Source organism: Misgurnus anguillicaudatus, chromosome 13 (assembly GCF_027580225.2).
Source record: "Misgurnus anguillicaudatus chromosome 13, ASM2758022v2, whole genome shotgun sequence".
NCBI classification, from domain to species: domain Eukaryota; kingdom Metazoa; phylum Chordata; class Actinopteri; order Cypriniformes; family Cobitidae; genus Misgurnus; species Misgurnus anguillicaudatus.
The window spans coordinates 23,644,050-23,672,023 of NC_073349.2; the positions used below are offsets into that span (position 1 = coordinate 23,644,050).

Below are 27,974 nucleotides of genomic sequence, written 5' to 3' on the forward strand. Positions count from 1 at the left end.
AGAAAATTTCCAGAAACACAGTGGGTGATCATTGTTGTAGATAGTCGAAAAATTAATTAATTAATTTTTTAAAATAATTTTTTGCCCCCCTCCAAAACAACGTTAAATGTTATGCTGCACTTGTCTTTTAGGTTGATGTGATTTAGTCCCACTTTTTTTGCACAAATTAATTTTTGCACAAATATACACATGGAAATATAGATGGGAAATATATGTATCTTTATATGCATTTTAGTTATCGCATTTTAAACAGTATTCAAGTTATTAGTCTATTAGTTTCAACTCAGGCTGCAATTTCTATAACCACTGAATCCACAACGTATGGGACCGCCCTCTTCTAAATAATGTGTTTGTCTATTTGAGTCATGGCCATTATTAGCAGATGCATAAAATAAATAATACAGGAATTCAATCTCTCTAGACAAACATTATAAATGGGGTCATATGAGCACAAAGCAATGTCCATTAAGAAATGGCTCTGATGCTGACTTGTCTGAATAAGAGAAATCCTTATCTTGTAGGCGGCCTAAACATATTTGACAAATGGTAACAAAACAAGACATGGGTGTCTTTTTGGATGCCCGTATAATTTTTTAGAGTAGACTATGTGGATAATATTGTTAACATTGTGAGTTTGACAAAACGCTAATAATGTTTTGACCTATCAGATACAGAGAGAGCGATGACGTCACACGGTGCCGACGCTTCTGCTGCTGACTGCCAAAATGATAGACAAGCGTCTCGAAGCATTAAATGTTGACTGAGTTAAGTAATGCTGGTGTTTACCCTTGAGGTAAAGCTTTGTATAAAGTATTTTACAACAATCCTTGTATAACTGTACTGTTCGTTCGTGTGCTATCAATCGGTAAGAAATTAATGGAAACTAAACTAACATGAATCAGAAAATAACAAGTACTGTCTTTTAGTAGTATGTCGTCTTTGTGCTTTTAAAATAAATATGTCCGTATCTGGTCTTCAAAATTACTTAAATCGTTGTTGCCGTTTCAATTTAGTTTTTGAATCGTTTTGAGTTTCCTGCTGCTTGACCAACATTGTACATGGGCCGTTTCTCAATCCGAAGGCTGCAGCCTACGGAGGTCGCATTTGCAGGCTGCATACGTCATCAAGACTTATTTCAGAATATTATCAATTATAAAGTTGACTCTTATTATTAGTTAATCGTAAATTGTGTAATATGCAGAATATTATGCGTATGACTTGCGAGTCAGTCTATGCGACCTCTGGAGGCTGCAGCCTAAGGATTAAGAAACGGCCATTGAATGAGCACTATAGTTTCAGTTGTGAAATACCGACACCTGCTGGAGACTGCCACACAGACACAGATGTACTCTATTGAAGGTGTTTTAAATAAATTAATTAGATACAATAAAAATTAAAACTAGATTTACCATTTTATTATAGAAAACTGTATGCAAAATATGTGACACCTAGTTAACTTAGCCTACTTTCGCAAGTCATAAGCATATTACAATTTACAATTAACCAAGAATAATAGTCAATTTGAAGGGGCGGTTTCCCGGCAGGGTTTATGCTAGTCCCAGACTAAAATGCATGTTTGAGCTGCCTTCATTTAAAAACAGCTTGTATTGACATATCTTAAAACATATCATTGCCATTGTTTTGTCTCAAGATGTACACCAGTATGTTTTTTGTAAGATTTGTTTGTAAAAACTACGTAAATGTCCTAATATATTAAGTCCTATTCCTGGATTAATCTAAACCCTGTCCGGGAAACCGTCTCGAATATTTTTTTGTTCTCTTTTTTTATTGCAAAGAACCTACAAAACATACATATGGAAAAGTAGATATACATTATATTATTAATACAATAAACTTTATAATTGTTAATATTCCGCACATTCCTCCACAAACGATTGTTAACGATTTGTCAACAGTTAATTTTTTATATCAAAAATACTGTATTTGTTAAAATTAGCTAATGCACAATAAACGAACACAAATAAACTATAAGCAGTGATTTTAATTTAAAATAAAGATTAATACATGCTTTAAATTTATATGTACTGTATGCTAAACTAATGTCTATGAATAAAAACTTATTGTAAAACGTTAACAAATAACATATATAACAAATATATATAAAGGTCTGTCAGGTAAAATACTTATGAATCTTAACAAAAATAAGACACACTCAGACCACGAATGGGGTGTATAATATTCTGCAGGGAGAACCCAGATTGAGATGTCTCATCAGGAAACACTCAACTGTCTCTCGACTTGAGCCTCTCTGCGGACTGTTTTTATTTAGGATTTAATCACTGGTTCACTCGGTTCATCCCGAAGGTCGAACCTCACAGACTTTCATAATTGCAACAACATCACACATTTTGCTAAGTCTAAAGAAATAGTATTGACTACATTTTACCAAAAACAAGATAATAACTTGATGATGCAGTTTGATGATGCAGTTACCAAAGGTCATATGATACCAAAAGAACATTGTACGCACCATTTTACCTTGGCAGTTTTTCTAAGTAGCTAGTCAGACTTAATATGATTCTAAGCAAATGATTGTACATTCATAAATCTAAGACATGGATTATACATTCATAAATGGTAACATAAAACATTCAAATATGTAATAAGAAATACATTTACTCCAACAGGTCCCTTTCCTAGTGTTTGGAAACATGCAGAAGTTTCCTATTTGTAAATGTGATTTTTGTGGATTGTGTATGATGTTATTTTATTACCATTTATGGATATGTTTCTTTATAACCAATACTTTGCTTCTTTCTTATAGCAACATAAAAAGAGTATGTGCTGTCCTTTAAGTTTTAACACCCCCCACCCTTCTTAGTTTAGGGTGGTGGAAAGTTTTGCTTATCTATTTAGAACACAGCTTTCACCTATAGTTTAAAGATGTTTTTAGATGTGTGTGTATGTGCGTGTTACATTCATGACGTATGTTGTCTTGCACTTATCTTTTTTTGGGTGTCAACCCATCTAATAAAATGAGCTTGCAGACAAAGAATCGGAAAGAGACAGCTTGAGCATTTCTTGAGAAGAAATCTCTCTGGTTCTTTCCCTCGCGAGTTTTAAACCTTTATTCTTGGTCTGATGTGTCTTAATTGTTGTTAAGGTAAATTGAATAAACCTAACAGTGTATAATACCTGTGCATTTTCAAGGCATACTGTTGTTTTTTATCACTCTTTATGAAAAGTAGATTTAGGGGAGGTACAGTAACTTGACCGGCATTATAAACTGGTTTTATAGCCTTTTCAACTCCTTTGTTCCAGAACAAAACTGGGGTCGTGAAGCTGACCTACTTCACCTTTTTCAGCATCATTCGTCTGCACAGTCAACATGCAACAAGGAAGGATGAGCTTCATTTTCTGTAAGTATGTTCAGATGTTTTTAAAGAAAAAAATACTTTGCTGTAGATATGAGCAGTGAAATTTAAACTTTTGTTACTTTAACTTTTTTTTACAGTGTTGGTGCTACTTTGTCAGTGTGGTAAGGATTGATTTTTATGTGTGCTTAAAAAACAATTATATGAAAAAATCTAGTCATAATGTGCGAACATCTGAAATTACATATCACTGATTCTTGAAACTTTGGCAAAAACATGTCCCACTAAGAAAAGTGCTAATTCTGTTGGAAATTAATAACATTTTCATGAAGAAAAGGAACCAATGTTATAATCAAGGGGTCCTTTGCACATATGTAAGGTTCTTTTATAGGTTTATTTTGATTTTTTATTAATTTAATGATTATATGCTGGCCCATTGCCTACAAAATCAGCTGTCCTCGGTTAAGAGATAATCATTTCAACTTGATTAAAAAAGCCAAAAGTAATAATTGAATTGAATAATATATTTACCACATGAAAGAGTACATTGTAATATTTATTAAAAACTACAAACAGTGCGTTTTGAACAATATTTACTATTATTTTGTGATTGCTTAAAATGTGTCCCACATATTCGTCACCACCGTCAGATATTTATAAAAAGCAATAAAATCAGACAACTACAGGGTCAACCGCATTTCTGAGGACCCCATTTTCAAACCTTCAGCTCTACTGCATGCTTCAAGATCACTAAAGCTCCTGTATGTTTGCTATTTTCTCTTAAACTTCTTCATATCTTTGGACACTGCTACTGTGACAACCATAACATGTCAACACCGTCATCTTTGTAAAAAAAAATATTAGATTAGATAATGAAATAAATGTATAATTTTTAAGAAGAGGTCTGAAGTAGCTAACAACAGAGGGGAAACAAGATGGCTAATGTGAACAACTCATCTATTTTTTTAATCTATATTAGGTTTTTGTCACCACCGTCAGATGTCACCACCGTCAGGTTTTCTGTCTTTTCTGTCAGGTTTTATGTATTTTAGGAAGTTATGATTTGATATTTGTTCATCACAGTGCTCAGGATTGTTATTTTTTGGACCAAATATTTACATAAAGTTTAAGCAAGAAGCCATTGACTTGAGTGGTATACATTTTTGTAATAATGAGGCCAATGTCACCACCGTCAGATTAGTGTCACCGTCAGACGTAGTTTTATTTGTTTTAAATGAATATGCTTACAATATGTTTCTTCAGTGCTGTTGAGTTATTAAATTAATAGTCTCTATTTATAAAAAAATGTTTAATTTAAATTTCTTTTTCTATTTAGGCTTAAAGTAAATGTTGTATGAGTAATAACTGGAAAAACGCCTATTTTATGAAAAAAAAATACGAACAGGGGAGGTTGCACCAGTAAATTTCTGAACAGCCAAGACCTTGGTCTATAATGATATACCTTCAGATTTTGTAATTTAACCAACTTTTTTCCCCCAAAATTTAAAGCTGTTTTATCCAAATTCCCAAGAATCACTGATATAGATTTACTCATTTAGCAAAAGCTTTTATTCAAAGATTTACAAATGAGGAAGCAATACCAGGAAGTTGTCAACAATAAGCAAAAAAGTTTATTAAAGAAGCTAAAATAATACATACTATATTGTTATTGCTTATGTCTGTATTGTTAGTGTATAATACAATAATACATACTATATTGTTAGTGCTGATTGAATACTAGGATATTAAGTTTCTTGAATATGTGTTGATTTTAGTAGATCTGGTGGTGGTTTGTTGTACTTTGATGTAAATGTGTATAAATAACTGTTTGTCTCTCAAGGTGTCAAAGCCGTGGACCTCACCACCTGTGAAGGAGACACTGCTCAACTCAGCTGTGGTTAGTTCTGTGTTTTAATCAGTCTTTGCCATATTATGATTATTGTGTGTGTGTGTGTGTGTGTGTGTACGTGTACGTGTGCGTGCGTACCTGGTAATCATCATGTTGTGGGGACCAAATGTACTCAAAAAGATAGGAATACCAGTAAATTCTTGACCTTGTGGGGACATTTTGAGGTCCCCATGAGGAAACAAGTTTATAAATGAAACAGAATGATGTTTATTGAAAATCTGAACTATGAGAAAGTTTTCTGTGAGGGTTTGGGTTAGGTAAAGAAATTAGAATATACAGTTTGTACAGTATAAAAACCATTATGTCTATGGAATGTCCCCACAAAACATGGAAACCATCCAAAACAATACATGACATGAAAACAGTGGCAAGACGTGTAAACAAAATAAATCGAAATCAAATACCATACATATTACTGTAAGGTAATGTATTGTTAAGGTATTAATAATACAGCATTGTTGAACTGAGTCACTTGCTTGTCCAGGTAACCAGAGTTTGATTCAGGAGCAGAGTTATTTTTGTAAACATTATACAGCTATATATGGTTGTATAATATGATTCAAATGTGATATTGTTGCAGTTGGATTTAGACAGGAGTCGTGAAAATCAGATGTGAATGCAAGCTTATATTCAAGCGTTTTAAATGAAAACTCGTAGTAAATGTAATAATGTGGCATTACTACTCTTTAAATGCTATTTGTCTTTCTCTTCTAAGGTTTAACATCACATGTAATCACCTGCGAATCAGACACTGCCAGTCTCCATTGTGGTGAGTTCTCCAAATTTCATTAAAACACTGAATTTGCACAGATTTTTTATATAGGGGTGCGCGGGGCAAAAACTAACACAGGGCTAGTTGTAACACGGACTGTTTACATTGTTGCATAAGGTTGAGCGTTTCGATTTTTCAGTATTTTTTTCACGCTGCCAAAAGACGATCTCCCGCAAATTTATGGAAATGTATAATGTTTTTCCAGAGACTTATTAATGAACAAGTGTTTTGGTGGCATGTAAGTAAATTTTTTCATCATATGCTTTATGCGTTTTTTTAAGTTGGGTGTGTAAGATACCAAATCCAATGCTATGTCATATTAATCAGTGCCTTGTTGACTAAAAGATAGCATCGTCTTGAAATATGTCTGCAGCTCTTAGCAACTTCTTTTGGTGGGCTTGAAAATATTTTGACACAGCGGGTTTAATTGTAACGCTTTGTTACAACTAACCCCTCAGCACTTACAATATGAAAACCGCTAACGTTACACTGTAAAAAAAATGTCTTTAGAAATTACAGTATTAATAGCTGCCAGTAACTTACTGTAGATTTTACATTTATGTTATTTACTGGCAACAGTTTGTTCAAAGTTAAATGAACATGAAACATTTTTAGTCTTTATCTTCTACAGTAAGTAACTGGCAACCAGCTGCATAATTACAGCAAATTTTTACAGTGTAGCGTAATTCTTGCCGCTGTTTTAAATAGGCTACACACGAATGAATGCTGGCTGCCAACAAAATAAATGTGCCGGTCTTATCAAAAATCGTGTGTCAAATTTATTTTTGTTCATATCTTTAATATTAATTGAATAAGGTCACGTCAAAGATTAAAATCATAATGAAATGAATGCCTAAAATCAGACTTTGATGCTCATTATCTCAGAATTTGATTTTGAAACTGTAGTATGGTTATTACAGACTGGGTCACATATAAAAAATGTTTTGTCATTGTGCTGCTTTTTCTCACATATTTAGACATTTGTATCCATTTATAATTGAACTATTGTTAGAAAAGGGCTGGATGAATGAATAAAGTGTGGATACCTTTCCATTATAGACAGATATATAAACAATATCCACTTCAAGTATATAGAAAAAATAGGATTGAAATATTTGCCTGCAAACTTAATTTTTAGCAAGTGTTACAACTAACCCCCTGCCTGTTACAATTAACCCCACCTATGGTGTAACGTTTGCACTTCTGTCACGTTTGGTGTAATTGTCCAAGAATGGTAAGTACTAGAAACAAAATGTTCATTTGTAGCAGAGATGTGTGTGTTGCTTGTGTAAAAATTAAAATTAATCAAACTCAAATATTTTTTGAATGATTGAGCCAAAACCAAAAACGTTAGGTTGTGCCTGCTCTCCCCTAATAATGTTACTTTTCTATCAACAGACCAGGGGCTCATTAAAGTGCTTTCAGCCGATTATGGACGTACAAACAGTGCAACCTGCTCCAGTGGAAAACCAGCAAACCAGATCTCAAATGTTCAATGCACTCAAGATTCATCCCTAAGTGTGCTGGCCAGTCAGTAAGAAAAGCGTTAACATCATTACAGCTTAGAGGACGTTGGTATGTCGGAGCCGATGGTGTAGTGGGCAGTTGGTATATTTACTTTAATGTATTTTTTTACTTGTGTGTTGACAGATGTGATGAAAAACAGAATTGTTCCATTTCTGTGAGTAACACAGTTTTTGGCGATCCATGTGTAGGAACTTACAAATATCTGTATGTGTCCTACATCTGTATACCATCAGGTAAGTAAATATTAACACTCTCATTTAAATAAGTATTTAACTTCATCTGCATGAATGGCTGTTTGTCTCTCTACAGCTGCAGTAATACAAACAGAGAATTCTTGTGAGGGAGACACATTCAGTATCAGCTGTAGTAAGTTTAAATTGATAAGTATATAACCAAGCATTTTTGCTACATAAACCACAAAAACTTTCAAAAATCCCACATGGATTGTAAAAAAACAATAAAGATCATTTTCATGAGTAATGCTACTTTTTGTCAACAGACAAACAGTTTATTAAAGTGCTTTCAGCCAATTATGGGCGAACAAACAATGACACCTGCTCTACTGGAAGACCAGCTAACCAGATCTCAAATGTTAAGTGCACTCAGAGTTCATCCCTAAATGTGCTGGCCACTCAGTAAGAACAGCGTGAACATCATTATTAGGACATAAACATTTTTTTTATTTATATAAATTGCTTTAATTATCTTTGTTTACAGATGTAATGGAAAACAGGCTTGTTCCGTTTCTACGAGTAACACAGTTTGTGGTGAACCCTGTGTAGGAACCTACAAATACTTGAACGTGTCCTACATTTGTCAGCCAAGTAAGTTAATATTTTGATCCTGTTATGTACGTGTGCATTACAGATTCTTCATTCTAAACTTAACTAGTTTATGTATATCTACTTGATAGATATTTGAACATGTTTGTTAAAGGAACAGTTCACCAAACATTCTCTCAATATAGGCCATCTTCTAGCAAAAATATACTTGAATTTGGTTACATGTCATTATTGCAAAAAATATATTTTATCATGTATGCACAGTCAACAGTGAAATATTCACTGACATCCTAAATGTTGTCTTGTTTTAGTATAGACTTCTGGGCTGTGTTTGGCTGACTATTAGACATCTTTCACTCAAAAAATGCTGGGTTATTTTCAAAAAGGGACGAGCCCACCCCTGGGTTGTAATTTGACCCATGCTGGAATGGGCTCACCACAAAATCATGGGTTGTTTTAAGCCCAAATGTTGGTTCAAATACAAACATTTTCTGGTTTAATTTAACCCAATGTCTGGGCTTGTTCCTTTTTGACCCTCTTTAAAGCAAAACTGTAGTATTATTACAATATTACAAGAACCAATCAGTTGATTTAATAAGCTCAATATTTGGTTTAAGCACTAATATGTGTTCATGTTGATTTTAATCTTGCTTGATAATCATTTCAAACACATATTATTTAGCTTTAGAGAACATTATTATTATTATTATTAAATCATGGATAAGGCTCCTGTAAAAGGCCATAAAATATTGGCAAATGTATATAATATTCTTTATTTGTTTCTTTGTCTTTTTGTTCATGAACAAACACTTGTGTATTATACATTTTATCAACAGACAATCACTTTATAAAAGTTTCTGTAGCCGATTATGGACGTACAAACAATGAAACCTGCTCTACTGGACGACCAGCTGGTCAGATCTCAAATGTTCATTGCTCTCAGAATTCATCTCTAAGTGTGCTGACCACTCAGTAAGAACAGTGTGAACATTACAACTTACGGGACATTAAAATGATTGCCTTTAGTCTTTTAAAATGTGCTTTAATTCTGTGTGTTGACAGATGTGATGGAAAACAGGATTGTTCCATTCCTGCAACCAACACAGTTTTTGGAGATCCATGTGTAGGAACCTACAAATACCTGAGTGTGTCCTATACCTGTGCCCCAAGTTAGTAACTGTTATATGGTTGTCTTTCCATTACTCTTCACATTGCGCAAACTAAAATTGTGAATAAAAAATATGCCAAATGGAAACACTTGAATGCATTGGTTTTTCAGGCTATTCAAAATAAGAATATATCACAGAACTGCAATAGAAACCGTTATACAATGACGGGAATACAAGTCAAATGAATATTCTTTAAAGATGTGAAACACATAGAAACATCTAATATATGATTGCTCTCAAGTATAAGGAGCTTTTCTTGCCATTAATGCTTGGTTAACACACTGCGTCTCCTTTGTTTAGAAATACTACTGTAGCTATACAATGGCTGCAATATACAAACCTACCAACATCCATTGCCTTGATTTCTGAAATAAGTTATCGTGAAAGGAAAAATTATGTTTTTTGTTTCATAACATTGGTTATTAGAAATGCAATCACAAAATATCACAAAAGTTTTGCGCAAGTCTGTAATGGAAACAAGGCTTAATACAAAAGTCTTTGTTGAAATGATACATGAATCATACTGGGTGGGCCATCTTATAAATTAATCATACTGGGTGGGACAATTATAAATGTTGTCCCTGGCCCAGTGAAGGAGCACACTAACATCTAGGACCCTATTTTAACGATCTGAAACGCAAGTGCGAAGGGCAAAGTGCAAGTGACTTTGTGGGCGGATCTTGGGCGCTGTTGCTATTTTCCCGACGGGAGAAATAACTCTTGCGCCAGGCGCAAATCAATAAGGGGTTGGTCTGAAGTAGGATCATTATTCATAGGTGTGGTTTGGGCGTAACGTCAAATAAACCAATCAGAACGCTATCCAACATTCCCTTTAAACGCAAGGGCGCAAGTTTGCCAGGCGCACGCCAGGAGCGGTTCACAACCGAGGAGACCCACGTTCTTGTAAGAGCAGTCAAAGACAGAGAAGTTGTTTTGTATAGGGATAGGAGAAACCCGCCCAAATCAGCGTCGGTTAAACAGGCGTGTGAGGAAATAGCCACAATTGTCTCATCAGCTGGCATCCCCATCGTTGCGCCAAGCGCTACAATGATGTCAGGAGACGGGGGAATCCCAAGCTTGCCAGCATAAATCGGGCACACTGTGTAACGGGAGGTGGATCTGCCTCTACACATGACCTGACGCCAGCAGAGGACATCACTGCGTCCACCCTCACCGCTGAAAGGGTTTGGGGGCTTTAAAATCGGACCCAAGAAACGCAAGCAAGGTCCAACCCCAAAGTACACTTACAAATCAAGTTCATTAAGGTTTCTTATGAAAACATTTTAATTATTATTTACATAAAATAAACGTAATACAGCCACACAACAAACTTATGAAAAATTTTAATTGTTATTTGCATGAGAATTTTTTAACGCAGCCACACAATAAATAAAAACTATCACCACAATGCTCACCACTATGAGTTCCCTTATCTCATGTGTTAATATTTTTTATTGTAACAATTTATGATTTGCAAAAATAACTGTTGCATCTGTGTAGATTAGATAAGCAAAGTGTGTGCGCGTTGTGCACATATGGTCAAGCATGCGCCCTTAAAATAGCATAATGAACCACTGACTTTAGACTAGTTTTTTTTGGGGCAGTGGCGCAATAGAGACAGAGCGCAGCGCGTCATAACCTGAAAACCACGCCCACCGGGGGGGAAAGCAATCCAACGGTCTCCATTGACTTTGTATTGCAAGAGGTCGCCTCCTTGTCATTTCTGGCTTATAACAAAAAACTGAATAATGCCTAAAAGCTGCTTTGTGACAATATGTACAGCTAACAAGCCAAAGAAACCAGAAATAAGTTTTTATAAGCTGTCGAGCCGTAAAACCCAGCCTTTAAGGAGAATAAAGTGGATCGCCGACTACGTTTCCCCCTATTGGACGCAGTTTTACTAATAGTAGTACTATGAAAAGTTGCCTGTATCCATTTCTGTGTCTAAACGCTCGTTTTTTGAAGTCGACAGCTTATAAAAACGTATTTATTTGTTTTGGCGTGTTAGATGTACACCTTGTCACACAGCAGCTTTTAGGTATTATTCTGTTTTTAAGTTTAATCTGTAAATACGTTTTTATGAGCTGTCGACACCAAAAAACGAGCGTTTAAAGACACAAAAATGGATACAGCCAACTTTTCATAGTACTTCTATTAGTAGAACTGCGTCCACCAGGGGGAAACGTAGTCGGCGATCCACTTTATTCTCCTTAAAGACTGGGTTTTACGGCTCGACAGCTTATAAAAACTTATTTCTGGGTTCTTTGGCTTGTTAGCTGTACATATTGTCACACAGCAGCTTTTAGGCATTATTCAGTTTTTTGTTATAAGCCAGAAATGAAAAGGAGGCGACCTCTTGCAATACAAAGTCGATGGAGACGGTTGAGTTGCTTTCCCCCCCGGTGGGCGTGGTTTTCAAATTTGCATAACTGCGCTCTGTCTCTATTGTTTTTTGAAACTGCAAAATAGCGTCAGGGATGGTTTGCGCCGGAACACGCCTCCTTTTTAGCGCTAGACCGCCCAGGGAGCGCAAGTTCATTCCTTAGTTTGCCGACGTGCATCTGTGGAAGGAAAAACCCGCTGTGCGCCGGTGCAAAATACGAATGATACATGCGTCACTGACAAAGTCAATTGCGCTGGGTGCAAGATAGGGCCCCTAGTGTCTATACTGCAAAAATGACTTTCTTACTTAGTATTTTTGTCATGTTTTCAGTAGAAATGTCTAAAAATTCTTAAATCAAGATGTATTTTCTTAATGAGCAAAACGACTTAAGAAAATAGGTCTAGTTTTTTAGACAAAATTTATACAATTTAAGTGAATTTGTGCTAAAATCAAGCAAAAATATCTGCCAGTGGGGTAAGCACATTTTTCTTGAATTTTTCTTGAAATTAGTGTTTAAGAAAATGTTCAGGATTTTTTTCTTACCCCATTGGCAGATTTTTGATGCGTGTTTTATGCACAAAGTCACTTGAATTTGATATTTTTGGTCTAGAAACTAGATTATTTTCTTGGGCGGTTTTGCTCGTCGGGAAAAAAGCATCTTGATTTGAGAATTTTTAGATATTTTTACTGAAAACAGGACAATCATTTTTTTCTTAAAAAACTTTTTTTGCAGTGTACAGTGCTGTGTGTTGGGGCTAAGATTCAAACTTGTAATTTTGTCCTATAGTGGTGGGTTGGTAGGCAGGTTGTACAGCAAAACTCCTTTAAAGCAATGTATCATAAAAAGCACTTTACAAATACCTAGAATTGAATGAAGAAACCCCCTTTAAAAATCTGCAACCATTAAGATCAAATGTTTACCGCATATAAGTTTCTATGCAGTTTTATACCATACTGTATTGTATATAGATAATTGCCTTAAACTTTATATGATTATAAATATGACCAAATATGATTATAAATGTTATGCTTTTTTACTATGTAGACCCAGCCTAGAAGTGAAAACATCGTCAGAAATCATTTCTGTTGACCGAGTGAGGTGGAAATCTGATTTATTTATTCATCTGTTTTCTTCATGAGATTTAATAATTTGTGGTTTTTGTAATTAGAATGAGCATGTTTTAAACATTGTGTTAGAGACTGACATTACATAGTGTGTGAAATTATTGATGTTTGTCACAATTTCCTTTAATCACAAAAAAATATTATTTTGATTTATCTGGAATTTGGTGTAAGGTTCACTCTGTCCTTATGTAACCAATTGTGTCTGTTCAATAAATTGCTTTCAAATGCAAACTCTTCTCTGTGTTTCCTCTGAAATGTTGTACTGTATACTGTAGATCACCGGTTGCCTACCGTGTTCCTGGATATCTACCCTCCTGCATACTTTAGGTCCAACCCTAAATTTTTTAGGTAGTTGTGTTAAGCTTGATTAGCAGGTTCAGATGTGTTTCATTGGGGTTGGAGGTGAACTCTGCAAGAAAACAGAAACAGGGTGGGTGACCTGTTGTAGATAGTCGAAAAATTTATTAATTCATTTTTTTTAAATCATTTTTTGCCCCTCTCCAATCACAGGTAAATGTTATGCTGCGCTTGTCTTTTAGGTGATTTAGTCCCACTTTTTTTTGCACAAATGAATTTTTGCACAAATATACACATGGAAAATAGATGTGAAATATTTAGTTATCGCAATGTAAACACACTGAAAAAAATTACTCATTGAATGTAATCAATTTTTTAAGGTAAGTGGTTGCAATCAATTTATTTAAGCTACATTTAAACAAAAGTTTTATATTTTATTTTACGTTACAAATCTTTTTTGTTTAAATGTAGCTTAAATAAATTGATTGCAACCACTTACCTTAAAAAAATTGATTACATTCAATGAATCATTTTTTTCAGTGCAGTATTCAAGTTATTAGTTTATTAGTTTCAACTCAGGCTGCAATTTCTATAACACCTGAATACACAACATATGGGACAGCCCTCTTCTACACTGAAAAAATGATTCATTGAATTTAATAAATTTTTTTCAGGTAAGTGGTTGCAATCAATGTATTTAAGCTACATTTAAACAAAAAAGATTAGTAACGTAAAATAAAATATAAAACTTTTGTTTAAATGTAGCTTAAATAAATCTATTGCAACCACCCACCCCAAAAAATTGATTAAATTCAATGAATCATTTTTTTTCAGTGTAAATAATGTGTTTGTCTATTTGAGTCATGGCCCACTGAAAAAAATGATTCATTGAATTTAATCAATTTTTTTAAGGTAAGTGGTTGCAATCAATTTATTTAAGCTACATTTAAACAAAAATGATTAGTAACGTAAAACAAAATATAAAACCTTTGTTTAAATGTAGCTTAAATAAATTGATTGCAACCACTTGCCTTGGAGAAATTGATTGAATTCAATGAGTCATTTTTTTTCAGTGTATTAGCAGATGCATAAAATAAATAATACAGGAATTAAATCTGTTTAGACAAACATCATAATTGTGTTCATTTATGTTCCAATATGACAAAGTCACTGAGCACAAAACAATGTCCATTAAGAAACGGCTCTGATGCTGACTTGTCTGAATAGCAGAAATCCTTATATTGTAGGCAGCCTACACATTATTTGACAAATGGTAACAAAACAAGACATGGGTGTCTATTTGCATGTCCATATAATTTTCTAGTGTATGTGGTTAATGTTGTTAACATTGTGAGTTTGACAAAACGCTTATAATGTTTTGGCCTATCAGATACAGTAAGAGCGATGACATCAGAGGGTGGGAGGCTTCAGCTGCTGACTACCAAATTGATTGACAAGCGTCCCAAAGCGGACTAAAAGTCGCAGAGTTAAGTAATATAACGCTGGTGTTTACCCTTGAGGTGAAGCTTTGTATAAAGTATTTTACTACTTGTAATGACTGTACTGTTCATGTGCTATCAATGGGTAAGAAATGAATGGAAACTAACATGAATCGGAAAATAACAAGTACTGTCTTTTAGTAGTCTTTGTGCTTTTAAAATAAATATGTCAGTATCTGGTCTTTTCATTTTTGCCGTTTCAATTTAGTTTTTGAATCGTTTTGAGTTTCCTGTTGCTTAACCAACATTGTACATGGACCGTTTCTCAATCCGAAGGCTGCAGTCGCAGTTGGAGCCTACGTCATCAAGACTCAGAATATTATCAATTATAAAGTTGACTATTATTATTAGTTAATTGAAAATTGTTGTAATATGCAGAATACTATGCATATGACTTGCGAGTTGAATTCTCAGTAAACTTAAAACACGTATGCAGCCTATGCGACCTCCGGAGGCTGCAGCTAAGAAACGGCCATTGACTGAGCACCTGCTGGAGACTGCCACACAGACACAGATGTACTCTATTGAAGGTGTTTTCTGCCAATTTTAAATAAATTAATTAGATAGAATGAAATTAAAACTAGATTTAACATTTAATTATAGAAAACTGTATGCAAAGTATATGACACCTGAGTGAACTTTCGCAAGTTATAAGCATATTACAACGATTTACAATTAACCAAGAATAATAGTCAACTTAAAGGGGCGGTTTCCCGGCAGGGTTTATGCTAGTCCCAGACTAAAATGCATGTTTGAGCTGCCTTAATTTAAAAACATACATAAGGAAAAAGTAGATATACATTATATTAATACAATAAAGTTCATAATTGTTAATATTCCACACATTCCTCCACAAACGATTGTTGACAATTTGTTAACAATAACATTTTTATAATAAAAACACTGTTGTTAAAATTAGCTAATGCACAATAAACTAACACAAATAAACTATAAGCAGTAATATTAATTCAAAAGAAAGATTTATACATGTTTTTAATTTTTATGTAGCCTACTGTAAGCTAAACTAATGTGTATTAATAAAACCTTATCGTAAAACGTTAACAAATAACATAAAACATTCATGGTTGCACATAATCTGCTGTATATATTTAAGCAATATCGCTCGAGTGTGATATATAGCTCTATATCATCACGGCTGTAATTAGGCCAGAGGCACGAGACTCCGAGAGCGATATTGCTTTTATACAACAGTTCGACGGCACACGTTTGAAAAACGAAAACTAGAAAACAACAACGGAGTTATTTTAAAAGCCTCTTTGTTTGAGAACTACTTCTTCTGCCACGGATTTGAGGGCGGCCAGAATGACAGGTAACACTTTCGGCTGCTTTGAATCTCATATTAACTCAATGGACGGATTCGCCGTTTTTAAATATTACAATTTCTTGGTCCCAAAGTGTAGTTTTAAGATTAGTTCAGTCGAGAATATATATGTATTATATTTAAATCTGCAGTCGATTAGTAAAGATAGCGCCTGTTTGAACGTTTGCTTAGTGAGATTCAGTACGAATGAGAACCAAAGCATGAGCGGACGTCAGTGTTCACTCGCCCCGCTGACCACCGCCCTCTCTGGCCTACATCTCTGACAGGGATTCCCTGGCTCTGATATTCGCCTTGTTTGTTTTGATGGTCAAAATGAGATCAAATCAGCAGTATTTGGTGTCATGATCAAACTATTACTTGTTTTCTTATTCATATTTAGTGTCTTTTGTGTTGTTATTGTTTTGGCGCGAGGTAAAAGTTAATAAAACTATACTTCTATAATGTTACTATTGGTTTCCCATTTACTCTTAACGCGATACTAGCACTCGATTATTATTATTAAACTTTGTTCTTGTCAGTACTATATAAAACTGTTTTTTATAAGTGTCAGAGAGATGTTTTTGCATGCTGCTTATAAATATACCAGTGGCGATACCTCATAACATGTTTTAATAGTCACGTAGCGATTAAATAAATGATCAATGTCCACATTTAAAAGCTGCGGTGCTTACCTGCAGTTCCACGGTGTTTTCGCGTTCTGATAAGAGATATAGCTCCAGAAAAAAAAATGAGTGTTTATATTCCTCTTTCCAAGTGTTAATGGTCCACACGATGTGACAAGACATTACTCCCATTAACTTTAACGTAACATACAAGAGTGCTGATCTTTGACGGAATAATAACTTCCGATTGGGGATTCACAGACTGATTTATGAGCTAGTGAACTAATGAGACACACGGAGAGTGTTTAAAAACAGGGCGCCTGTGTTTTTCCATTCAGAGATGAGCCTGTTTAGGACCTCCATTCACTAGGTGGCGGAATGATACGAAAGGTGAAGCGCTTACTGTGCCGTTATCAGTACAATATCGCATAGCTCTTAGCCAATCAGATTCGAGAACCAGAAAGAACTGTTTTATATATATATATATATATATATTTTACAAATAGGAAACTTCTGCGTGTTTCCAAACACTAGGAAAGAAACATTTTATTATTAAAAATGTTTCTTTCTTAGTGTTTGGAGAAGTTTCCTCTTTGTAAATGTAATTTTTGTGGATTGTGTATAATATCATTTTCAAGGCATACTTGGCATGTTGTTTTTAATCTTTACGAAAAGTAGATTTAGGGCAGGTACAGTAACTTGATCGGCATTATAAACTGGTTTTATCTAGCCTTTTCAACTCCTTTGTTCCAGAACAAAACTAGGGTCGTGAAGCTGACCTATTTCACCTTATTCAGCATCATTCATCTGCACAGTCAACATGCAACAAGGAAGGCTGAGCTTCATTTTCTGTAAGTATGTTCAGATGTTTTTAAAGAAAAAAATACTTTGCTGTAGATAAGAGCAGTGAAATTTAAACTTTTGTTACTTTAACTTTTTTTTACAGTGTTGGTGCTACTTTGTCAGTGTGGTAAGGATCGATTTTTATTTGTGCTCAAAAAACAGTGTGTCAGCGTGAGAACATCTGAAATTACACATACATTTACTCATTTAGCAAAAGCTTTTATTTAAAAATTTACAAATGAGGAAGCAATACCAGAAAGTTGTCAACAATAAAGCAAAAAAGTTTATTAAAGGAGCTAAAATAATACATATGTCTGTGTATTATTCAAGTGCTGATTGAAATCTAGCATATTCTGTTTCTTGAATATTGTGTTGGTTTTAGTAGATCTGGTGGTGGTTTGTTGTATTTTGATGTAAATTCTGTATAAAGAACTTTGTCTCTCTAGGTGTCCAAGCCGTGGACCTCACCACCTGTGAAGGAGACACCGCTCGACTCAACTGTGGTTAGTTCTGTGTTTTAATCAGTCTTTGTCATTTAACTATATATTGTTGCGTGCGTGCGTGCGTACCTGATAATCATCACATTGTGGGGACCAAATGTCCCCAAAAAGACATTTTTGAGGTCCCCATGAGGAAATAATTTTAGAAATGAAACCGAATGATGTTTCTTGAAAATCTGAACAATAAGAGAGCTTTCGGTGATGGTTGGGTTTAGGGTTTGTGTATAGAGTATACAGGTTGTATAGTATAAAAATCATTATGTCTATAGAATGTCCCCACAAAACATGGAAACCTGTGTGTGTGTGTGTGTGTGTGTGTGTGTGTGTGTGTGTGTGTGTGTGTGTGTGTGTGTGTGCCTGCGTGCGTGCGTGCGTGTGGTAAATTATCCAAAACCATCTATGACATGAAAACAGTGGCAAGACGTGTAAAAAAATAAATCGAAATCAAATACTTCCATACATACTACCATTTCTGTAAGGTAATAGTGTAAGGTATTGTTAAGGTATAAATAATACAGCATTGTACATCTGGGTCACTTGCTTATAGGTAACAAGAGTTACAGCATTATGATCCATGTGTAAGTAAACTTTAGAGCAGGGTTATTTTTGTAAACATTATACAGCTACAGCTGTATATATGGTTGTATAATTTCATTCAGATGAGACATTGGACCCTATTTTAAATGATCTAAGCGCATTGTCTGAATGGGCGTGTCCGATGCCACTTTTGCTAATTAACGATGGGAAAAATGTTTGTGCGCTAGGCGCACAGTCAAAAAGGGTTGTTCCTATTCTCCTACTGAGTACTGGGAGTGTTTTGGGCGTAACGTGCAATAAACCAATGAGAGTCTCAGCTCTCATCCCCTTTTAAAGCCAGTTGCGCTGGCGCTATCCTATTTAGATGACGGACTTTGTAAACTGAAAACTAAGCGGAGGAAGAAGATCCCCAGTTTAAGATTTATTTTAAATAATTGTGTGGATTTTTATACTTGTATTGAAATTGTTTCTTTTTTTATTAAAACCTTTAAAACCCGTTTTCATTTAGTCATGGAAGTAAAAATAGCAGGCTTTTAATTGTTGTAAATGTATGGCTATCCAATTTCATCAAAAAATAATTTACAAGTATGTAAGAAAAGGTTTGTACTGTAAAAATAGTTTATTTTGTTACAAACTAAGCGTTTCTCATCTCACCATATCCACAGGTACTACAATAAATCCGTGGGGTAGCATTTAAAAAAACATTTAAAAATAGATGCATTTGTTTAAAGCAGTGTTTCTCAAACTTTTTCAGCCCAAGGACCACTTTATCTTCCAATTTTTTTCTGAGGACCACCTAACAAAATCCGACTCTAATACGCCCCCAAAAAAACAACAAGATAGGAAGGATAAGCTAAGTTTAAGTTTAATATGCAACTGTTTCAAGTCAAAAACTATTTTTTTAAAAACAAATGCAATGCTATGTTCAGAAATTATTATATGAATCTTATTTCATTTGAAAAAGTAAATGTAAAATGAGTTGCAGCTTAATATGAACAACAAACTGCACATGTGAAAAAATGCAATTAAACATACTATAACAGCCTAGGTCCCACTTAATGTCATTCCAAAGAGCCATTAGTTTAAAACTGAGGTGGTGGGTATATGAAGTTTATGGTTGTAACTATTGTAACAATAAAATACTGAAAAAAATGTTCCCTTTAATGTCCAAAATCACTGAAATTACAGGCATTTTACACATGAACAAAACTAGTACATAAAATCGAATAGATCTGTGGATTTAAGCTGCTTTCAGTTGATGCTTGATCTTTTATTTTGACTCCTCTTTGGTTTAGCCAACCGATCCATTTTTACGTTATTAAAACAGAAAGGCAATAACTGATATCACAGTTTCGCAAGTGCATTAAAAATCTACTTAAATAAGTGACGATTGTATAAACACTTGCCTAGTTTAGGTCATCTTTTGGCGGACGACCACACTTTGAGAATTACTGGTTTAAAGCAAAGCATTTATTTACTTATAGCTCTTCACGCCTTCTAACGTCTCATAATCGGTCCTCATTTATATCAAAGAGACTCAATAATAATCTTTTAGATTTAAATTCTTTACTTTTTCATATTTAAAAGCTTTTTTGTGCTGCTGCGCATTGATAAGCAGACCCACGTTGTCGTCCCGTTTATAGGCGCATATTTCTAACGCGCTCATTAAATAACAAAAACAATGTTGACTTTAGACCAGGTTTTAGTTGGTCAATGGCGTAGTCTATTTTAGTTGCCTCAAAATAGCAACACACCAACAGTGTGCCTGAACACACCTCGTTTTCAGATCAGAACGCCCACGGGCGCAAATGCATTTGCTATTTAAACAACGTGGCGCTAAACGTGAAAATGATCATTGCACCGGGATGAAACTAGCAAAAGACACTTTTGCGCCGGGTGTATGATAGAGCCCATTGTTGCAGTTGGAGTCAGACAGTAGTCGTGAAAATCAGATGTGAATACAAGCTTATATTCAAGCGTTTTAATGAAAACTAGTAGTAAATTTAGTAATGTGGCATTACTGCTCTTCAAATGCTTTTTTTTCTCTTCTAAGGTTTAACATCAGAGGTAATCGCCTGTGAATCAGACACTGCCAATCTCCAATGTGGTGAGTTCTCCCGATTTCATTAAAACACTAAATTTGCTAAATTTTTAAAGCACAATTAGGAAAAAAGTGTATATATAATAATGTTACTTTTCTATCAACAGACCAGGGACACATTAAAGTGCTTTCAGCCAATTATGGACGTACAAACAGTGCAACCTGCTCTAGTGGAAAACCAGCCAACCAGATCTCAAATATTCAGTGCACTCAAGATTCATCCCTAAGTGTGCTGACCAGTCGGTAATAACAGCGTTAACATTATTACATAAGGACATTGATATGTTTCCTTTAATGTATTTTTTTACTTGTGTGTTGACAGATGTGATGGAAAACAGAATTGTTACATTTCTGCGAGTAACTCAGTTTTCGGTGATCCATGTGTAGGAACTTACAAATATCTGGATGTGTCCTACATCTGTAAACCACCAAGTAAGTTAAAATTAACACTTTCATTTAATTAAGTGTTTATCTTCATCTGCATGAATGGCTGTTTGTCTCTCTACAGGTGTAATAATACAGACACAGACTTCTTGTGAGGGAAGCACATTCAGTATCAACTGTTGTAAGTTTTAACTGATCTGTATAAACCACAAAAACATTCAAAAAAAAAAAAAAAAATTGAGATCATTTTCTGCTACTGTTTATCAACTGTTACAAACAGCTTATTAAAGTGCTTTCAGCCAATTATGGACGAACAAACAATGACACCTGCTCTACTGGAAAACCAGCTAACCAGATCTCAAATGTTCAGTGCACTCAGAGTTCAACCCTAAATGTGCTGACCACTCAGTAAGAAGACTGTTAACATCATTATTAGGACATATGTTTTTTATTTATATAAATTGCTTTATTCTCTTTATTTACAGATGTGATGGAAAACCAGCTTGTTCCATTTCTACGAGTAACACAGTTTTTGGTGATCCCTGTGTAGGAACCTACAAATACTTGAAAGTGTCCTACATTTGTCACCCATGTAAGTTAATATTTCGATCCTGTTATATACGTGTACATTACAGATCCTTCATTCTAAACTTAGTTTATGTTGATAGATATTTGAACATGTTTGTTAAAGAAATTGTTCACCAAACATTCTCTTAATTTAAGTCATCATCTAACCCAAATATACTTGAATTTAGTTACATGTAATTTTTGCAAAATAACTGTATGATATTTTAGCAGTCAACAGTGAAATATTCACTCACAGCTCAAATTTTGTCTGGTTATTCCGGGCTGTGTTTGGATGACTATTAGACATTTTTCACTCAAAAAAAAAAAAAAAAAAAAATGCTGGGTTATTTTCAGCCAAGTGTTGATTCAAAAAAAAATTTTTTTTTTTTAATGTAATTTGTAATTTGACCTATGCTGGGATGGGTTCACAACAAAATGCTGGGTTGTTTAAAGCCCAATTGTAGGTTCAAATATAAAGATTTTCTGGTTTAATTTAACCCAATGTCTGGCCTTGTTCCTTGTTGACCCAATGCTGGGTTGACACAATAACAGTATACGCAAAATTGGCTCTCCAATGTTTGAAGCAAAACTGTAGTATTATTACAATATTACAAGAACCAATTAGTTGATTTAATCAGCTCAATATTTGTTTTAAGCACTAATATGTGTTATTGTTGATTTTAATGCTTAATAATCATTTCACACACTTATTCTTAAGCTTTAGAGGACATTATTATTATTATTATTATTATTATTAAATCATGGATAAAGTTCCGGTATAAGGCCATAAAATATCGGAAAGTGTATAATATTCTTTATTTGTTTCTTTGTCTTTTTGTTCACAAACAAACACTTGTGTATTATACATTTTATCAACAGATAACTTTATAAAAGTGTCTGCAGCCAATTATGGGCGAACAAACCGTATAACCTGCTCTACTGGACGACCAGCTGACCAGCTCTCAAATGTTCAATGCTTGCAGAGTTCAACCCTAAGTGTGCTGACCACTCAGTAAGAACAGTGTGAACATTACAACTTACAGGACATTAAAATGATTGCCATTAGTCTTTAAAAATGTGCGTTAATTCTGTGTGTTGACAGGTGTGATGGAAAACAGGATTGTTCCATTCCTGCAAATAGCACAGTTTTCGGTAATCCCTGTGTAGGAACCTACAAATACCTGGATGTGTCCTACACCTGTGGCCCAGGTAAGTTAGTAACTGTTATATAGAGCGAAAAGTTTTAACGCTCGCATGCAGTGGTTACACATCACATGATGTGAGTACAAGTCACTTGAACATTCTTTAAAAATATGATATCATGACATGTATTATACATCAGTTCTTTTCAGTTCTCGAATCTGAGCCCTTCCCAGGTGTGTGATATTCTACTGATAACATCACAATAACCGTTTCACCGGTTGTATTATTCTGCCACCTACTGGTCATTTTAGAATTTGCGCGGGAGGCTTCTTTAAACACTGAAGCTATTTCCCTTACATGACATATCTCTGACTGGAAAAGCTGCTAACGGAGAGGATGGTCACCAGTGTTGGGGGTAACGCATTACAAGTAACTTGAGTTACGTAATAATATTACTTTTCTTAAGTAACGAGTAAAGTAACGCATTACTTTTTAAATGTACACATTAATATTTGAGTTACTTTTTCAAAAAAGTAACTCAAGTTACTTTTTTATATTAATTAATTTGATTAAAAAATATGTACTGAATTAAACTAAACGTATGCACTCTCTGTGCCTGTGTGGAAACAGTTTGAGTTAGAAACTGAGATGGCAGGCCAGAGCTAAACATTTTTGTGATGAAATATGCAATTTCTGAAGGCAGAACTTTTCAGTCATAAAAACACCTGCAAGGCCTGAAAAAGATCAAGCTTTAGCCAAGAAAATGTAACGCAATAGTAACTAAAAGTAACGTAAGCATTACTTTCCATGAAAAGTAATGCAATTAGTTACTTTTTTGGGAGTAACTTAATATTGTAATGCATTACTTTTAAAAGTAACTTTCCCCAACACTGATGGTCACACACATCCACGAGCACAAACGCTGTTTTAAACACTTTCCGTGTCTCTCAATAACTTTCCTAGCACATGAATCAATTATCACTATGCCCTAATCCCTTTGAAGATCAGAGCTCTTGGATGCAAACTTTTGGGGATGTACCGCAATAATGTCACATCGTGTGGACGATTAAAATACATTTGGCGAATAAAGCAATGAAAACAATCATTTTATCTGGAGCGTCTGTTTACACGTTTCTCCTCCCATTAAAAGAACAGAAAAACGCTGTTTGGAATTGCATTTAAGGATACTTGCTCTTACATTTTCGTGACGTGACTATTAAAACACGATGTGAGATATCACCACTGATATTTATAGGCGGCACACAGAAACATAAGTCTGGCTTATTAAAAAAATATATATGATATAAACAGTTATTCTGTTCTATACCACAGGTCTGTTTATTGCTTTATTGTGATTGGTTGAGAAATAATTTTTCTGTAAACCGCACACCTAACCTGTCAAATGTCTTAAAAATAGGCACCAGAGCAATGTTTGTGGTAACCCTGGTAAAAGCTGAATAATTGACTTCGGCCTTTGAATTATTTGAAAAAAATGCCCACCCGTGGTGTTACATTGGGTGTGCATTATTTTTTTATAATTCAACGACCCGTCGTCAATTATTCCTTACTTATGTAGTAGGCTACTGATAAGATAGTAGTAGTGTCCTCGACTAAGGATTTACATATTCGAATCAGAATTGTCGAATCTTTCTATATAGTCGACCAATAGTCGAATCATCTACAGGTATGTGTGTGTGCATGGGTTGGGAGGGGGCCAGACCAGGTACAAATGGGTAACTTTTATTTTCTTTCACAAGCAGCACACATAACAAATTTCTGGTAAAGTGACCAAAACTGTCTTTCAAGTGATGAACGAAGACAAAACTAACGATGCATTTACATATTTAGGTAAAATGTAAGGCAACATAAACATTTGTTAAATCATTCCTCGTAACATTTTAAAGCCACAATTTACAGAACATCACACAAAGATATAACAAAAAAAATGTTTGATAACTAAACCTAAAAATAACAATTTAAATGTGATCCTGACTCGGAAACCCCAGCTACAATTCAGCGATTTTATTTAATTTGGAGATTTAGCCCGTCAAAGCAGTCATGACCAAAAAAATGACAAATGACATATAATTTGTGATTGTTACTGTAAATAATAAAAACTAAGCTTTATATACAATTCATTAAACGTTAATTTATAACAAGAATACCACTGAAATTAATGATTTTATAGACACTACGTTTTATTATTTAGCACAGAAATACTTGCTTACTTTGACTTTGATCATCTCTATTCACTTACTGTAGAAACACCTGATGATTCTCATATTATTAATTTCAGGAATCTCTTTTCTATCATTTGAAAGTGAACACCAACCATAATATTAAATCACAAGAAAGACAGTCGTGTCGGTGCAGATATTTTCAGTGTCATCACTGAAATTTTAAGAAACTGCTTAGGCTACCTGTTTTGTAGTTTAACTTTTAACAAGATAACCACCCTGTTTTAAATATTTTAAAACTTATGCCCATCGAAAAACATCCGTTTTTATGTTTAGTTTGATGAACTCCTAAATATGAGATGCAGAGCAGCACGTTCGGCTAAATTGCATGTGCCATTGCAGCAATCCAAAATTTGAAGAGTTTCGTTGCGAAACGAGATAACCACCGTTTTTTTTCAATTGTTCAGAAATCTTGTTTTTTGGTTGTGCATTCCAATTAATTTCAATTCAACTGCAGTTGGTTTGTTTTGATTTAAACCTTCATAACTTAAAAAATACAGCTAAGTAGCACCATAAAACAAAATAATAACATGATAACATAATAATAAACAAAAATGTTAAAAAATGGATTTATCTCGTTTTGCAACTAAACTCTTCATTTACAAACTTAAATTAGATCAGAATGTATGTTTATAATAAAGATATATATATATTTTTAAATAAAATTTGGTCAGAAGTAAAAGGGTGCAGAACAAATATGTGCAAAATGCCTGAAGTGCATGGAAACAAAACACAAGCCAAATAGATAAATCAGATAACCCAGAGTGATTTATAAATAAAATAAAATAAAGAAATTATTAAAAGAACGAAAGTATAGCCAGAATTGCCAGCTTTGTCTTTTAAATTTAGAAACAAAGAGGCAATGGTTTATTAACATAGAAACCTCTTATGGACGTGCAGTCCTGTCACAGGGGTTGTTGGATTTATTATTTTAAAAATATTTATTGAAAGCTGCTACTTCACATATTACTTGCATAGCATTATCATAATATGCTGTATATTAATATATTGGGAGAAAGCTGTTATATGTGAAAGATAATGTGTGATCCTTGAATGACACATCTCGAATCATAACACATTTGTGACGATTCGACTGTGAGATTGGTAGTCTAGTCAGGCTTCTCCTATCGATGCATCGAATCTTAGACAATTCGGAGTAACCCCTAATATAAATATAGTTTTAATAACTTTTACTCCGCGCCAAAACAATAACATAAATAACAAATAATAGATTCATGAGACCAAATACTGCTGGTTTGATCAACCCAAAACAAATAAAAAATATTGTTGACCATCAAACACAGATAGGCCTATCAGAGATCTATATCTGACCATACTGGCTGGGACAACTATAAATTTGGGTGGACAGTTTGTACAACATTGTAAAACTCCTTTGAAGCAATATTTACCATAAAAAGCATTTTATAAATACATTGATTTGAATGATGTATAGCTCCCCCTTAAAGTCTTCATCCATTAAGAGCAAATGTTTACCCTATATTATTTCTCTCTAATGCAGTTTTATTTCATACTGTATTGTATATATATTAAAACGTAAGACTTAATAGCTAATATTGTTATAAATGTTATGTTTTTTACCATGTATTTCCAGCATCTTTGACCTAGAAGTGGAAACATCGTCACATCAGAAATCATCTGTGTTTCTGTGACCTTCTGTAGAGTGAAGTGGAAATCTTCTGGTTCATTTATACTTCTGCTTTCTTTTTGAGATTTAATAATTACGTTTAATATTGAGTGATTTCTAGACTGAGCAGGTTTCAAACATTTCATTGACTGGCATTGTGTTATATCTGAAATCAGGATGTTTGTCACAATTGTCTTTAATCACATTAATTCTTTTAATTAATCCTAAACTATAAGTTTCATTCTGTCCTAACTGTGTCCATTCAATACATTTCTTTCAAATGCAAACTCTTCTGTTTCCTCTGAATGTTGTATACTGTAGATCTAGTCCCAAAATGAATTCATTTAGGTTTATGCGATTTAGTCCCAACTGTTTTAATCCCTTTTTTAAACAGTCAATATTAATGTCTTGTACTTTAAATACTTCTGCTGGCTGACAAAAAGTTTTATTTTTACATATATTCGATGATGTGATGGTAAAGACACATTTACTTGACATAAATTCCCTTATCTTATGGTCTTAAGACCCCACTTAGAATCAACATTCTACAGTTACACGGACAGAACCATCTAGTCTAACACATATGCCGGTATTATTCACACCCAAATTACAATACGTGAAAACTGTAACGTTCATAAGACATTCCTGTACACAAATAGAAATCTTACGCAAGATTCTGAATCTCCAATTGTATTAACTGCACGTACTCATACACATACCTGTACATACATTCACACAGAAATCTTACGCAAGATTCTGAATCTCCAACTGTATTGACTTCTGAGCATGTGCTAAGTTAACATAAAAATGTAAGACCCACCAGGTGTTTACATTAATTAATCTTTCAAAAGAATTCAGAATTTTCTATAGATGTTTAACAGTTCTTTCTGGTTCTCGAATCTGATTGGCTAAGAGCTCTTCCCAGGCATGTGATATTGTACTGATAACACCACAGTAACTTGTATCATTCTGCCACCACCTACTGGTCATTTTAGAATTAATGAGGTAGACTTCTTTAAACATGCGAGTCATTCGCTCACTTGACATATCTCTGACTGGAAAAAGGTGCTATCAAGGGGGTGCACACCAGACGCGCAGCTCAGCGTCGCACCGTTCTAAAAAAAATAACAAATTTCTTTCTATGAGTATACGCACACCAGCGCCGACAGGTGGCGCCTGTTCGCGCCGCCCAGCTACGACTCACGAAGATGCTCAAATCCCTGTTGCGCCACAGAGCGCCACTCACATAGTTTAACATTAAATAACATGATATTT

At 34.3% G+C, this 27,974-nt stretch overlaps 2 protein-coding genes across 2 annotated transcripts; both read left to right on the forward strand.

The window, feature by feature from the left end:
- The first annotated feature begins 2,879 nt into the window (after positions 1-2,879).
- On the forward strand, positions 2,880-13,378 carry LOC141369305 (L-rhamnose-binding lectin CSL3-like). Its single transcript, XM_073875448.1, has 13 exons — positions 2,880-3,124; positions 3,283-3,380; positions 3,476-3,499; positions 5,176-5,232; positions 5,960-6,013; positions 7,415-7,550; positions 7,667-7,776; positions 7,853-7,909; positions 8,043-8,178; positions 8,261-8,367; positions 9,162-9,297; positions 9,388-9,494; positions 12,923-13,378. Exons 2-13 carry the CDS (start codon positions 3,350-3,352, stop codon positions 12,931-12,933), a joined length of 966 nt encoding a protein of 321 aa, XP_073731549.1. The 5' UTR covers positions 2,880-3,124; positions 3,283-3,349; the 3' UTR covers positions 12,934-13,378.
- Positions 13,379-17,302: 3,924 nt separating this feature from the next.
- LOC141369306 (L-rhamnose-binding lectin CSL3-like) lies at positions 17,303-27,043 on the forward strand. The gene is made up of 12 exons (XM_073875449.1): positions 17,303-17,593; positions 17,689-17,712; positions 18,032-18,088; positions 20,676-20,729; positions 20,831-20,966; positions 21,046-21,155; positions 21,232-21,277; positions 21,369-21,515; positions 21,593-21,699; positions 22,554-22,686; positions 22,777-22,883; positions 26,667-27,043. Exons 1-12 carry the CDS (start codon positions 17,563-17,565, stop codon positions 26,678-26,680), a joined length of 966 nt encoding a protein of 321 aa, XP_073731550.1. The 5' UTR covers positions 17,303-17,562; the 3' UTR covers positions 26,681-27,043.
- The last annotated feature ends 931 nt before the right edge of the window (positions 27,044-27,974 follow it).

What these genes read in the sequence shown, in the direction of transcription:
- LOC141369306 (XM_073875449.1), top strand. Translation starts at nt 17,563, where the DNA reads ATGCAACAAGGAAGGCTGAGCTTCATTTTCT. An exon ending in CACCGCTCGACTCAACTGTG is followed by an intron (nt 18,089 to 20,675) that starts GTTAGTTCTGTG and finishes TTCTCTTCTAAG; the next exon opens with GTTTAACATCAGAGGTAATC. An exon ending in GTCCTACATTTGTCACCCAT is followed by an intron (nt 21,700 to 22,553) that starts GTAAGTTAATAT and finishes TTTTATCAACAG; the next exon opens with ATAACTTTATAAAAGTGTCT.
- LOC141369305 (XM_073875448.1), top strand. Translation starts at nt 3,350, where the DNA reads ATGCAACAAGGAAGGATGAGCTTCATTTTCT. An exon ending in GGTGCTACTTTGTCAGTGTG is followed by an intron (nt 3,500 to 5,175) that starts GTAAGGATTGAT and finishes TTGTCTCTCAAG; the next exon opens with GTGTCAAAGCCGTGGACCTC. An exon ending in GTCCTACATTTGTCAGCCAA is followed by an intron (nt 8,368 to 9,161) that starts GTAAGTTAATAT and finishes TTTTATCAACAG; the next exon opens with ACAATCACTTTATAAAAGTT.